The sequence below is a fragment of the Penaeus japonicus genome, unplaced genomic scaffold (genome assembly GCF_977035675.1).
Source record: "Penaeus japonicus unplaced genomic scaffold, GWHDUDI00000001_assembly GWHDUDI00000016, whole genome shotgun sequence".
NCBI lineage: Eukaryota > Metazoa > Arthropoda > Malacostraca > Decapoda > Penaeidae > Penaeus > Penaeus japonicus.
This window is the reverse complement of record NW_028234418.1, coordinates 27,332,075-27,347,074: the sequence shown is the minus strand read 5'-3', so window position 1 is coordinate 27,347,074 and position 15,000 is coordinate 27,332,075. Positions and strand designations below refer to the sequence as shown.

At 37.3% G+C, this 15,000-nt stretch overlaps 1 protein-coding gene across 4 annotated transcripts in view; it reads left to right on the top strand.

The window, feature by feature from the left end:
• Positions 1–15,000, top strand: part of LOC122256876 (V-type proton ATPase 116 kDa subunit a 1) — a 16,990-nt gene that overhangs the window by 258 nt on the left and 1,732 nt on the right. Inside the window, exons 1-16 of one of the 4 annotated variants that reach the window (XM_043021841.2) lie at positions 1–107; positions 2,253–2,408; positions 2,564–2,740; positions 3,288–3,416; positions 8,568–8,653; positions 10,133–10,259; positions 10,382–10,558; positions 10,693–10,905; positions 11,402–11,549; positions 11,796–11,935; positions 12,636–12,772; positions 13,032–13,244; positions 13,374–13,554; positions 13,753–13,926; positions 14,060–14,258; positions 14,535–14,712. The exon at positions 1–107 is cut by the window's left edge and continues 258 nt beyond it. In XM_043021841.2, coding sequence (XP_042877775.1) covers positions 2,292–2,408; positions 2,564–2,740; positions 3,288–3,416; positions 8,568–8,653; positions 10,133–10,259; positions 10,382–10,558; positions 10,693–10,905; positions 11,402–11,549; positions 11,796–11,935; positions 12,636–12,772; positions 13,032–13,244; positions 13,374–13,554; positions 13,753–13,926; positions 14,060–14,258; positions 14,535–14,712 — 2,396 coding nt within the window. In that variant the 5' untranslated portion in view covers positions 1–107; positions 2,253–2,291. Of the gene's footprint in view, positions 493–2,252; positions 2,409–2,563; positions 2,741–3,287; positions 3,417–6,466; positions 6,574–8,567; positions 8,654–10,132; positions 10,260–10,381; positions 10,559–10,692; positions 10,906–11,401; positions 11,550–11,795; positions 11,936–12,635; positions 12,773–13,031; positions 13,245–13,373; positions 13,555–13,752; positions 13,927–14,059; positions 14,259–14,534; positions 14,713–15,000 lie in introns of all 4 variants that reach the window. The other 3 variants (XM_043021839.2, XM_086545341.1, XM_043021840.2) reach the window with 3 other exon arrangements.

Genomic DNA, 15,000 nt, shown 5'->3' with positions numbered 1-15,000 from the left:
ATGAAATAAGAGTTGGATAAAGAATAGGTCCGTAGTCCGCTTGCGCCTTGACGTCACCAGTGTCAACTCGCCATCGATTGTAGCCGAGGAGTCGTCATGGCGAGCGGGTGAGTAGCTCTCTCCTCCTCTTATCCCCGCCCTTGCACCTCCAACCTACGTCTTTCCCTTTTTATTTCACGTTGCATTGAATCCCCGTCACGGTGCACGCTCGTAATAATTCATTATAAGGGAATCTACACAGTTAGTGATGGAAAAACAAGTCGAAATACGTTTTTGAAGGGGGAAGAGCCTGTTGTTTTTCTTGTTTTTTTCCTCGGGGCGGCGGTGTCTGCTAGAAAGACATTATTCTCCAGCCACGAATGCAAAGTCACGTTATGGACCGAGGGATTAACGCCCGCAGAGGTGACAGGGCGTGCTAGTTACAGCAGACTCGTGATTGTCTTAGTCACGAGTTCAAGAAGAGCATCTTGTGTGGTTTCTGCTGCGCTTATGGTAGGTGCAGTGTGGAAGTAGGGAACTTTCCTATTTTTCATAACCTTCAGGCTCTTCCTTTTGGTTGCAGAGGTTGCTTGTTAAGGATGGTTAGTGTTGTTGGATGTATTGCTGAAGTGTGAAGGATTTCAGGGGGAGAAAAAGGGATATGTTCACACGTATTGATTTCCTGTAGGAAGGTGTGGTGGCTTTGATAAGGAAAGTGTCCATACAAAGTGAAGAAGAACAGTTATGAATTGGTTATGGTACAATTGGTACAGATGGAGAGATAAGAGACAATATTTAAGGGGTTATTTGTGCTTTTTTAGCATCCTTGGTTGGAGGGGCGTGGGGGATAGCCAGAAATTAATAGGCAAAAAAAATCAATGAATCTGAAATTGCGTTAAAGGTAAAAACGTTTGATGAATTCCGAGAATGGGCAAGGTTATAAGCCAGTAACTTATTTGGAAGATTCCGAGTTGAAACTTATGTATTGTTGCATAATAAGGTATGTGTAAGGAGGCTCAAAGGAGGCGTAGATTGCCGTTTATCGTTTGGTCCCGTGCTCTCGTCCTGTCCAGCAGAAACACCTCTATGAATGTATTTTTTATTCTAAATAACATGCAACTGGGAATATAATGTAACTATACTTTAAGAAGATTGTTGAAATATGATGAATCATGTTGATGGATTGGATAGTGTCAGTTAAATATTTTAGATAATTTTTTTTTTTTCATAATTACTGTGAATCACTTTATCAAGCTCCATTGATGGATTACTTTGACTTACATTTAACTTGTATTAAAACCACTCATTTCATTTATAATTATTTGATACATTAGGTTGAAATCAACCACATATATGATGTGTTCCCTCTCCCCAAAACCCAGTATTTCCCATGGACCTCCCAAGCCTATTATTTACCCTAAAGTTATTTTTGGGTGGGTTGCAAATGTGAAAAGTAAGAAATTGTGACAGAAATGTACATTGATTCTCACTAGTCACCTCGTGATGCATTAGTATTTGTGAATCTTGTCTGTGAAAGCCATAGTTATCATACATGAAAAAGTAACCAAATAGCAGCATGGATATATTTTTTGGATTTGTGATAAACAGCAAATAGGGTTATTTATTTTATGCAATAGTTAGGACCCAACCCATGTAGGCCTACTGTCTGTCTGGGATACTTACTTTCACATCCACACTCACACCCACGCCCGTGCACGTGCCCGCTCCCGCTCCCACTCCCACTCCCACTCCCACTCCCACTCCCACTCCCACTCCCACTCCCACTCCCACTCCCACACCCACACCCACACCCACACCCACACCCACACCCACTCCCACACCCACTCCCACACCCACTCCCACACCCACTCCCACACCCACTCCCACACCCAGTCCCACTCCCACACCCAGTCCCACACCCTTCATCATCGCCATCACTTTTATAGAGCGGGAAAGTGTATCTCGAGGAAGATACAGCAGCAGGGGGTTTGTCTGAGTTGAGTGGGAGAAAGGGGGTGGGAAGTAAAATCCATTGCATTGGTAGGAGCACAGTTATGGATGTCAATAGGATGTGATACAAGTTCATTCTCCATGGGGTCCTTTTTATTCTAGGATGTAAAGTTAGTTAATTTTTTTGGGAATTATTATGATTTCCATTACTTTATTTTATGATTACTTTAGTCAAGGTAAGCCTAAGGAGATCTTATTGCTTTAAGAATAGAGGTCCTCAGAAATGTGAAGCAATTTATCTGAATCTTTTTTGCTCCCAACAGATGTTGATGTTTGGCCATTAGAATAACATCAAGATAGCCATGGGGTCGTTGTTTCGCAGTGAGGAGATGGCACTATGCCAGCTCTTCCTTCAGAGTGAGTCGGCATACACCTGCGTGTCTGAGCTTGGAGAGCTCGGACTTGTGCAATTCAGAGATGTAAGTTGATGTAATGGGTGATATTGTTAAAGCATGCAAATAGTATTAAAACTATTATTTTCCCTAAATTGTTTTGTGCTTCATCACCAGATAATGCTAAATCCCCTCCCCCCCCAAAAAAAAAGAAATAGCACTAATGAAATATTCTCTTTCAGCTCAATCCCGATGTGAATGCATTCCAACGTAAGTTTGTGAACGAAGTCCGCCGCTGCGATGAGATGGAGAGGAAGCTCCGCTATTTGGAGAGGGAGATCCGCAAGGATGGGATCCCAGTGCTGGATACTGGGGAGAATCCTGAGGCTCCCATGCCCAGGGAAATGATTGATTTAGAGGTGAGGATTTTGGGGAAGGAGTTGAGGGTTGAATATTGGGGCCAAGTATTACAGTTAGAGTTTCCTGTTTGGGAATTTTTTGTTTGGGATTTTTGGAGGCTCTTACGATACCATGTCTTACTAAAAGGGAAGGCTGAAAATATTTCAATTTATTTTAAAAGCTTGAAAGCTTGTGTTTCTGTGCCAAGTTAGATTGTCATCAACAGCTAACCAGAATGTGTCATAGTTAGTATTGTTTTTTCGCCTGTTGCCGATGGGGCTGTTTCGACTCCAAATGGTCAAAACGCCTCAGGCTATTCTCCTGCACTGGCTGCGGCCAAGCGCTATGTGCCTGATCACCTGGTGCGCCGGCCAGGAGGATAGCCATGACAAAATATCTCCTTCCCAGTGGCTGGTCCTACTACCACTTGTGGTATTAATGGGTTAAGTTTCGAAGCATTACCCACAATTTTTGGTGATAAGAGTTAATAAGAAAACTTGTTCTCCAAAGTCAGAGTTTTATTTACTTGTCTGACAAGTGGAAGTAACAGATTTCATTCATTGACAGGCAACATTTGAGAAACTTGAGAATGAGCTGAAGGAAGTGAACAGCAATGCCGAAGCACTCAAAAGGAATTACTTAGAGTTGACGGAACTGAAGCACATCCTGAAGAAGACCCAGGTTTTCTTTGATGAGGTATGTTGTAAACAATTATACTTCTGTTTTTTGTGTGTTGTGTTTATCTGCTAGGTTGGTTTCCTGTTTTGTAAGTGCTTTAGAGGGACTGATGCTGTCAGCAATATTTACCTTAAGATGATAAAGTAAATTACTTTATGATTGCTCGTAAGAATATTTCTTTTTGCTAACAAATATGGGGTGTTGAGCTTTTTATTATTGCAGTGTGGCTGTAATTTCGGATTGGTTCTTGAGTAAACTGTAGTTGCTGTAAAAGTCAATAGTCAGTGGGTTGTGTGATGGCTATCACTTTGCTTGAGGTGTGATCTTGGTTAATGATTATTTTAATGTCTTTTTTTTCTTGTTGTTGAAGATGAGTCATACTTACTTAGATATTTCTTTTCTTAGCAATTGGAAAGCCACTTGGACAAAAAAAGATATAATAATGAGAGAGAGGATGAGATTACATAGAAGACACACAAAGATCTTTTATGTAAGTGATTGAAGTCATATTTATAATGCTTTTTTTTTTTTACATTATTATTCTTTCTGTCCATGTGGTTAAGATATTTTTGGAACTTGAACATTTCTTATTTACTATTTTTTTCTGATACCAGATGGAAGTTTGAGAACTGTCCTTAATATTAGTTTTTTTTTATATATACTTTGATACTGATTGATGTAATACCTTTTCTACAAGATGGCTTTAGTTGTTCTTATTAATGTCAAATTTTGATTTCTTCCTCCTGTGCTTGTCTGTGCATATAAAGAATCTATACTAAATAGTTTCTCTTTATAAAGATAATTAAATGTCTTTTTTTTGTGGTTGCTCAGAAAGTTGATTTTGCTTAGCTCTTTTTGAAGATTTTTTTTAAAGAATTAAATTAACTGGAATGTCTCAAAAAAAAAAAAAAAAAAATAAAAATAAAAAATAAAAACTGATTATACAAAATTATGAATAACCCCTTATTTAAGATTAGATTATTTTCTGGTCCTTCAAGGTCTTGTGAAAAAAAAAGTTATTGTGAGCAGGCAAGAACTGGAGAAACCTTCACTCCAGATCTTTAGGACAGAAAAAAAGGAAATTTATCATCTTTTATATATACACCTCATTTTCTGGGCCCTCGAGGTAAGAGGCAAAGATTTCTCCAGTTTGTACCTGATCAATGCAATGTTTGCAGCAGACCTCTCAGACAGAAAAGGGCATTTTCTATCCATCAAATAATTTACGTTAAAATCTGATGATTAGAAACAATTGGAGCAGTAAATTTCTATTATAAGCTGTATTATAAGCCTGTACTGAACAGAACAAGGAAGCCATCTTATCTGGTATATTATATAATATGTTTGAGATTTTAGCACTGTATTGTATTGTGCTTAGTTGAACTCCATTGCCAATCATGAAACAAAGGTGAAAAGAAACAGCGACCTATAACTCCTATGTGTGGGTGTGTGCAAACTTGTCCTGTGTTATATAAGCTCTCATGACCATGAAAGCATAGAGCTAAAGCAAACAAATAAAGATAGAAATAAAGGTTTTTGGTTGATGTGGGATTTTGTAGTGACTTATATGTGTGTTTACACTATAGTTATTGCAAACATATCTAGTATATATCATTACCATTTATATATTTTTTTCTTAGATTAAATATGTGTTTGATTACTTTTTTTATAAAGTGTAAAATTGACTAGCTAGTGTAGCAGTTATTTAACACATTCCCAACTGGTGGTATTGTAACACTGTTAATGGAGCTGTGGTAGGTGTAATTTTCTCATATAGGCTTTGCAATTTTTGGGACCTTTGTTGCAAGACGTTTGGTAAGTCTCGGTTAAATTTCGATCATATGCAAGCTCATGCCTCCTATGTAATTGTTCCTTACATTTTCTTCCTTTAGATCCGCAAGTCATGGAACTAAGTAATTAATGTGTTTATTTTATTATAGTCATTAAAAAAAAAAAAAATTAGAATAGGGGATTAGACAAAAAAAAGAGAGAGAAAAAAAGAAATAGAATGTAGGATTAGCAAACCAAATACACAACCTTAGTTCTATTTTTCACATAGATGTTGTAATAGATGTTTTGCCAGGGTATGCATTCCCATGTTTTATATAGATCTAACCAATGATCATTGGAATCTTATCTGATTTTGGCATCTATGGGTATGCCTTTTTGTTGTCTTCTGCTCTGTCTTGTGTTGTAAATTTATGGTCTTATTTTGTGTTTTAAACACTTGTTTTGTTAATGTTTTTTTCTTTTTCTTTTTCTTATAATTATTGTTTTTATTGTTATTGTTAGTATTGTTTATTGTTATTATTATTATTTTTTTGTTGTAGTTGCTTTTATTATTTTTTTTTTTTAAATAATTTTATTATCATGATTGTTATGATTATTATGATTATAGTTGTTGTTATGGTTATTATAATTTTGTTATTATTATGATTATGATTATTAGTATCAATAATTTTTTTTTCTAATATGATTATTATTATTTAAGTTCATTCTCATTATCATAATCATCATTATTTTCTTATTTTTCTATTGCTTATTGTGAATTTTTAGTCATCATCATCATCAGCAGCATCATAGTCTAAATGTTTGCATTCATCATTATAATTATCATTATCAGTCATCATTTTCATTATATTGTTGATTAGTATTGTTTGATTCTTCATTCTTCTATTTTTTATTGATTTTTTGTTTGTTTTGATATTTTGCAATTTTGCTTGCATGCTGCAATGTTGCATCGTTTGCTTGTGCATTGAGTGCATGCGTGGTGAATTTCCCCCATAGAGAACCATGCTCAAGCCTAAACCCTTGTGAATATTTTTTCTATTTATATATTTTGAATGTTTAGTTGATATTAACTGTAATAATTTTGTACTTATAATTATTTCTGTGTCAACAGCTGTCTGTGTACATGTTGTAAGGCCTTCATATTAATATTTCTGATTTCAATCCTACCTTTTTTGTTCAAAGTAGATATTACAGTTTATCAAATAAGAATGTAAAGCCTCACCAACTGTCATTCTAATGTGGACACTGGTGTCCCCAAACCACCACCATTACCACAGGCCATGTACCCCCCAAATCTACCTTACGACCAAGATGTCTATTTTGACGATGATGAGCGTGTTAACCTGCTGACCGACACGTCGCTCCACCAACTCAAACATATTGGGTAACTAATATGCTCTTGCTTTATCCTATATATATATTTATATATATATGCATTCTCTTTTTTTTCTCTTGATTTTTTTTTATTTCTTTCCTATTTTCTCTACCTCCTTGGACTGATTGAATTTTGGTGAGAGTGGGCGTTTTAGTGAGATGTGTCTGGCCGTGCCTGGATCTTCAAGTAGACTAAATAGCCCTTTTTTTTTCATGGTCTAAGAATGGTCACTTCTTTCCGGGAAGGAACTGATTGCTCTGGGATGGTTTTGGGCCCCACTGTGCCTCTCTCAATAGCGACTCGATGTAGATTTTAAACGTTCTTCTCTGCCTAGCATTTCCTCGTGCGACTTTATTTTGTTTCAATGCATGGAGGGAGAGCTAGAAAGAAAGTATTTCACATGGCTGCCTGAAGTTCAGAGAAAAAGACGCTCAGTAAATTATAGGTACATTGTGGGCCTAGGATCTGCTCAGGGCAATGATAAGTAATGGACAGTTATCAGTGCTTGAGGCATAAAGGAAGGTAAGTGCAGCTTCTTCCTTGTCATTGTCATTCTCATGTTTGCTTGTGTCATGTCGGATGTTCATGCATATAGATGCTGAACATTTAGTAGAGTTATTTTTATTATTTTTATTCATTTATTTGAGTTCTCAATATTATGTTGGAAGCTTACTGCCAGGACGACAAGGGTAGAGTTTGACTACATTTTGCACCAATTTTATGGAGAAATTTTGTTCTGAAGATGCATGGGCTTTTCTGATTTTTATTGAATTGTAGGGTTTAAAGTTTACTTTAAATATTTGACATATTTTTCTTTTAATATTTGATGATTTATAATTTTAGTGACATATCACTTCAGATATTTTGAAGTAGATAGAAGACTAGAGTTCTCAAAATCATTAGGAATAGCACTTTTTTACATTATATTTCCCAGAAGATTTAATGAATTAGTGATAGAAAGTATTTTTGTATTAGGTGCACACTTTTGGAGTTTCTTTTACATCCAGCACAAATTTAGGAAAATTGTTTTAAAGTGTATGCTTGCATGTTCTCTAGCTCTCAAAGAGATGGAAGATGATATATGCTATTTCCCAACCTGATTAATGCCTGTAGGAAAGAGGGTTTCTGAGCAATGGAATGTGATGGGGCAAGTCTTAAAACGATTGACATTATCGCCGGTGCCTGCGTTAGTGTGAGTATAATGCGCCACTTGCAAGGAGTTAGTCTGTCTTCTCCCATCTCAGAGTACGTGGTTGTAGTTAGGGGTGAAAATTTCCGTCAATCATCCGTCATTCACGACCCCAACCAAGAGTAGTATCTTGCACAATATAGATAAAGAATGAAAGTGACGCCAGTAAATGTTCCAAGATTAGCTTAGATGTAAATGATGAGAGTCCTTAATTCCCCCAAAGGTAAGAACTCTGAAAGACTAGCAGCCCTGGATTATGGATTACAGCTTCTTTGTACAACAAGATGGGTAATGATTAACTGCACACTGCATGACACACCTAGTAGATTCTGCTTAGAGCACTGCCACCCTCTTAACCCCTCATCTTCCAGCTTTTACCTCTAAATGTCTCCTTCAAAAATGCTGTGTAATGCAATTTTTTTCTGAACAGGATGTTTAGCCTCTACTTTGTTAGATTAGCATTGAGGAGTAGGGAAGTGGAAACAACTGGATGGGTGATAGTCTGGGTTCTAGCGAGTTTGGACTTCATAGGACAACCAGGACAAGTTTGCACTAATTTTCTGTGAATTTGGCAAAAAAGAAGAAAAGAAAAAAAGCCCATGTCTTTCCAGTGAAATGTTCAACTGTGTTTTATTTTATCATGTAACTATGCAGAGAGTTGTGTGATTGATATAATTCAGAAATATTGTTTCCTCCTCAATCTTGGCTCACAATCTACCCTTGTCGGAACCTTCCGTGGATGGCTCACGGGTCTTCAATTTATGCTGGGTTGTTTGATCCTCCCTCCTGGTAATGATCATTGTTGATCAAACAGCGAGAGGGAAGCCTGGAGTCTGGAGGTCAGACAAGTCTCACTCAGAATCTGCTTCCTGAAGACTCTAAAGGTCCTATACAACTTGGGTATGTATTACTGCATGGTCATTGGAGTTGTGGCAAGTAGTCACCGTGTGTTTTCATTTGCATTGCTGTGTGGAAATGTTCTTCAGAAAGGACTACTACTTTTTGGTTCATGTGTGTGCTGTTGGTCAGTGTTGTAATGAAAGTTTTGAAGACTCCGTGAAGTCATTTTCACCACAAGTGGGAAATTGATGTTTTGGGGCAATAGTATTACTGTAATTCATCATTCTCAGATCACTTTCAAATCTCCTTTCATTTAAGGATATTAGTTTTCACATTATTCTATGGCATGTATCAATAAACTTTTGTTTAAAAGTGGAATATAGAATATTAATTAATTATCCATATTGTCATTTATTTGAGAAGATAGGGTTAAGATATCAGTTGTCAGACAGCTAGGAATAACATCTTTACTTCCTGATTTGTTATTCAGAAATTTTTCTTTGTGTGCTAAGGTGAGTGCCCTCTTTATAAGATTGATATGCCTAGAATATTTATCATATTATCATGCTGGTGATTTGTAATGTGGTAGATTATGTGATCATCTTTCCAAAATGGTTGAGTGCATTTTAGATGATGTGATTTTTCCCTAAAATTAATCGAGTGCATTTTGGTTATGTCAACCTTTGATCAGTTTTATAGTGGCTGCTGTTGATTGCATGATGAATAAAGTAATAACACTAGATGGGTAATTAAATGAAAGATTCAAGGAATAATAGATGAACAAGTTGTTGGAACAATTGAAGAGGTGACCATCTGAATTTAAAAGGAAATCAGTTTGTGAATTTATGGCAGGTTGTGTTTGCCTGTTTATGGTTAGGAGACATGCTCCTACATGTTTGCATGGATGTGTTTATAGACAGAGTGTGAATGTGTGCATGTGTGTTATGAGTGGATGGATGGATTTATGTATGTATGTGAATGCAGATCTGTACATGTGCACATATGTGTGTGTGTTATCAGATTTAGTTTAACTATCAGAAGTAAATCTGCTTTATCCGATAAAGTATTATTTTTAAGGAATTTAAGTGTTATCTTGTGATACATGTCTGCATTAAAGTAGGGTATTCAAATAAGATAAAAAGATGAAAAGCTATTATGAATGATATAAATATGCAGTAAATTACAAAATTCATGGTTTAGTAAAATAAATGCATTATGTGCATTTACGGATAAAGAATGTTAAGCTTGAATAGATTTAAAAAATATATTATTGTAGGTTTAATTATGGAGTATATCAAATAACCTAATGCACACAATCTTTAAATATAGATAAGAAATATATGAAAGAGATTTGAATGTGTTCATGAGGTAAAAATTTCCGTTGAGCAAAATCACATTCCATAAATGGCATAATCATGATTTTTCTAGTCATTTCTGCTTATGTGTGTATTGGCAATTTGAAGAGAGCTTAAATAAGTGACAACTTATCATTGCATTTTGAAAATATTGCTGTAAACAAGGAAACTCTACCATTTGTAGTTTTGTGGCTGGTGTGATCCTGCGCGAGAGGATCCCCGCCTTTGAGAGGATGCTGTGGCGTGCTTGCCGAGGCAACGTGTTCCTGAGGCAGGCCGAGATCAACGACCCTCTCGAGGACCCAGCTACAGTAAGTTTGTCAGAGTTTACGTAAACTTAGCGTGGTTTCAGGACAAAATGTAACCCAGGGTTGAAAATGGGTGATTGATGAAGTCCCATAAGGTTAAAAGACCAATTGTTTTCTTCGCACAGGGCGAGCAGGTGTACAAGTCTGTATTCATCATCTTCTTCCAAGGGGATCAGCTGAAGATGAGAGTCAAGAAGATCTGTGAGGGTTTCCGTGCTACGATGTACCCGTGCCCCGAGGCGCCAGCTGACCGACGTGAAATGGCCATGGGAGTGAAGACACGTCTAGATGACCTTAGCACTGTAGGTCAATTCTCTCTCTCTCTCTCACTTTTGTTTTGATAATTATTAATGTATTTATTATTTTCCTTTTTTGCTAGTTTGTTGCTTTGTTCTACATGATGCTTTTCTCACATCAATCATGTTCTGCATCCCAGGTACTGAGTCAGACCCAAGACCACCGTCACCGCGTGTTGGTGTCTGCCGCGCGCAACATACGTGCGTGGATGATGAAAGTGTGGAAGATCAAGAGCATTTACCACACCCTCAATATGTTCAACCTGGATGTCATTCAGAATGGCTTGATCGCCGAGTGCTGGATCCCGGTAGCCAACTTGGAAGACGTACAGCTAGCTCTTCGCCGCGGAACGGTAAGTGGTCGAAGATGTTTTAGTGGCACAGTGTGGATTATTTCCCTAATTCTTGATGCTTTTCTTAAAGATTTGAATTTCTTTCTTTTACTTTCCCATTATACTATGTGTGCCCTGTTTTGATATTCTTACTAGGTAATTCTTACAAGAACAGTTAGGTGGATCTACAATTTTTTCAAGGACTTTGATAAACTTAGATTCCCTAGGACTTATTAGATTTGAGATGAACACCACAGCCTTCTGTAATATATATATATATATATATATATATATATTATATATATATATATATATATATATATATATATATTATATATATATATATATATATATATTTCTTCTTTCTTCTTCTTTTTTTCTTCGTCTTTCTTTTTTCTTTCTTTCTTTCTTTCTTTCTTTCTTTCTTTCTTTCTTTCTTTTGCTTGGGTCTAGTGCCATCAGGGATTCATCATTATTCTTGAAGTAGCTCCCTTCAGCGGAATGTTTTACGTTTCAGGAAAAGAGCGGAAGCTTGCCGGCCATTTTGAATCGGCTCAGCACCCACGAAGCTCCTCCGACTTTCCACAGAACAAACAAATTTACAAAGGCTTTCCAGGCTCTCATTGATGCATACGGAGTTGCAACTTACCGTGAAATCAACCCTGGTTAGTAGAGGCTCTTTATTTCTAGTTCTTCATTTTTATTGTTCATATGTTCATTTTTTCATAGATAAATGCTTTTTGTATGAAAATGTACTTTGCAGAACTACAGACTATTTGTAACTAATATCTTGGTAATGCACATTTGTATGAATGAAAAACATAAAATTTTGCTATATAATGTCATGTAATCAGTTCAAAGTATAAATTTTATTCATGTCCCCCCCCCCCCCCCTCCTTTTCTCTCTGCAGCGCCATACACCATCATCACCTTCCCCTTCCTCTTTGCCATCATGTTTGGTGATGTGGGTCACGGCATAATCATGGCCCTCTTCGGCGGCTGGATGGTATGGAGAGAAAAGCCCCTTTCCGCCAAGAAGACTGACAATGAGGTTCGGCGTTCTCATTTTACTCGTTTCAGGAGTGTTGTCGAGAATGGTAGAGGATTAGGACACTAAAATAATGACATGACACAAAATAACATGACACCCAATAACGCTGGGGTGGTTTTGGCTCTGCCCAGTCTTAACATTTGGTATTTCAACATGCGCAGGCCTAACGCCTCGAGCCATTCTCCCACTCTTTCTGCGGCCACCTGCTGCTTTGCACGATCACCTGGCGGCAAGTGCTTACTGCCACAACGTCATATCACGGCATCTGTCTTTAACGTGTCAAAAATTTGTATAGTCTTTGTAAATGAGTGTTTTACATACTTATTATGAAAGAGGGCTATGTCAAGTTTAAACTAGTGGAAATGAGGAATTATATTACATTTGAAGGATATGACATTGGTGAATATTTCATCTGATACGTACATTGATGTTTGCTTGATTTTATAATTATTTTGAAATTTGTAAGGGGGTACTAAGACTGAAGCTTTGTGTCTTCAGGATGTTTTCTAGAAATTACAATTACAATTAAGGGCTGAAAGAGCATTAATATAATACATGCTCAAAATGTGAAACCAAAATAACTACTTTTTTTTAAAAACAGTTAAGATGTAAAGATAAAGAAAAAAAATTAGGCATGAAAAAGTAGGCTGTTATTTTCCTTTGAGAGAAAAGCCTTATTAAAGAGTAATTTTCATTCCAGATTTGGAATATTTTCTTCGGCGGTAGATACATCATCCTGTTGATGGGTATGTTCTCCATGTACACGGGACTCATATACAATGACATCTTCTCCAAAGCCATTAACATATTTGGGTCGTCATGGCATGGCAAATTTAAGTAAGTATTGCTGTATTGCGGTTTTCATGTGCTTTGTATTCATTCAATTGAAACTGAATTGCAATAGGTTTGGTATTTAGTGTGCTGATTTTTATGGCTCTAAAAGATATTAAATTGAAAACTTACATGGTATTAAATTATGTATTGTATGAAAAAGAAGAAAAAAAAGTCAATTGTGCTGTTCTCTTAAAAGCCTAAAATTACAGACTACATTTAAAAGACTTTAGAGTCACACTAATGTTGACGTCTTCAATTGCAGTGAAAGCACCCTGATTTCCAACAAGGAGCTGATCTTGGACCCTGGCAAGATTGAGCATTATGATCAGTACCCATACCCATTTGGCCTGGACCCCATGTGGCAGATTGCTCTCAACAAGATCAATTTCTACAATTCTTACAAGATGAAGATTTCCATCATTTTCGGCATCATCCACATGTTGTTCGGTGTCGTCCTCAGCGTGTGGAACCACAGGTAACCAAATGTGTTCTGACGTTATTTAGTGCAGGAATAACATGGAGAATCGTGTTGCAGCCTCAGTTTAACATTTTATTTTTTTTATTATTGTTTTCTTACCTTTGCTTTCTCTCGCTCTTTCCACAGGTTCTTTGCCAAGACCATGAACATCTACTGCGAGTTTATCCCTCAGATCATTTTCCTGACTTGCTTGTTTGGTTACTTGGTTCTCTTGGTGTTCCACAAGTGGGTGTGGTACGGGGCTGGCGGGGCAGATAGCGTCTCTCCCTACTGCGCCCCTTCAATCCTCATCACTTTCATTAACATGGTGAGTGTCGGTTTTGAAACCCGTATATATTCTGTCTTCGTTTGTTATTTGGCATGTAAGATGCTTTAACTCTTCTGTGTCCAAAACCTGTCTGCGTTGAATTAAAAATATTATTTCATTGAAAGATAAAGGCTTATGATTAGTAAATTAGTAAATGGTTTCTGTTTATGGTAAGTAATCCCAATCTTTATGCTTCAGGTGTTGATGAAAGCTTATGAGGAAACGGCAGAGGATGACCCATGTTCACCGTATATGTATGCTGGGCAGTTTGGATTCCAGCGATTCCTTGTGTTCGTTGGACTGATATGTGTTCCGTGGATGCTGATTGCCAAACCTTTCATCCTTCACCGCAACAACAAGCGCAAGCTGATGGTACAATCTCGTGTTATGTACTGTTGTTTGTTTTGCAGTTTTTATATATATATATATATATAATCAATAGCCATAAGGAACGATATTTGGGTTTTTTACTAGAATAAAGTGACAAATGATTTCTTTCCAACAGATGTCACAGGCCAATGGAGGAGAAGGTGTAATTGAAGAAGGTGGCGGCGAAGCTGCAGCCGCCGCAGCCACGGAGGAGGTGCACGACATGGGTGAAATCATGATCCATCAGGGCATCCACACCATTGAGTACGTCCTGGGCTCCGTGTCTCACACTGCCTCTTATCTGCGACTCTGGGCCCTGTCACTTGCCCATGCTCGTAAGTTGGACCAGACAGCTGAAGTTGTTGCCAATATGAGAGACTAGTTTTTGTATTTGTTTACATTATTTTTACAAGTCTAGAAAAATGTCTAGACAAATGGAACTCCAATGAGTATATACATACGCAACGATGGAAGACGTGTGCTTAATGGGAGTGATCATGAGGTGACGTCATCTAATTAGAGCAATAAATTCCCACGCGAATGGGCTCAGTCATCACACAAGGAAAGTAGTAGATAATGTTTTGGAATAACATCAACTCTTTATCTGACAGAACTGAGTGAGGTGCTGTGGCAGATGGTCCTCCGTATAGGACTCACAGCTGGCGGCACAGGTGGTGTTGGTGGCATTGTCACTTACTTCATCTTTGCTGCTTGGGCATCCCTCACTGTTGCTATCCTGGTGCTCATGGAGGGGTTGTCTGCCTTCTTGCATACCCTTCGTCTGCATTGGTGAGATTCTGTTGTGTTGTTGTACAGTGTCTCTTTGTTGTAGTACTGTATTTGAATTTATTTATCAAATTGTAAGATAGCTAAGTGTTTTATACTTATCTGTTTTTTGTGTGTGCAGAGGTTGGTATTGTGGAAAGTCTGCAATTTGATTAAAAGTTGAATGCTTTTCCTCCTGAAGTGACTCAAAATCTATCTCTTGATTGCTTGTTATGATTAAATGAAAGAAAGTCAACTTCTTTCAGATGAGGCTTTATGCAGTTTTTATGTTTAAATGTAAGAATTGCTGCA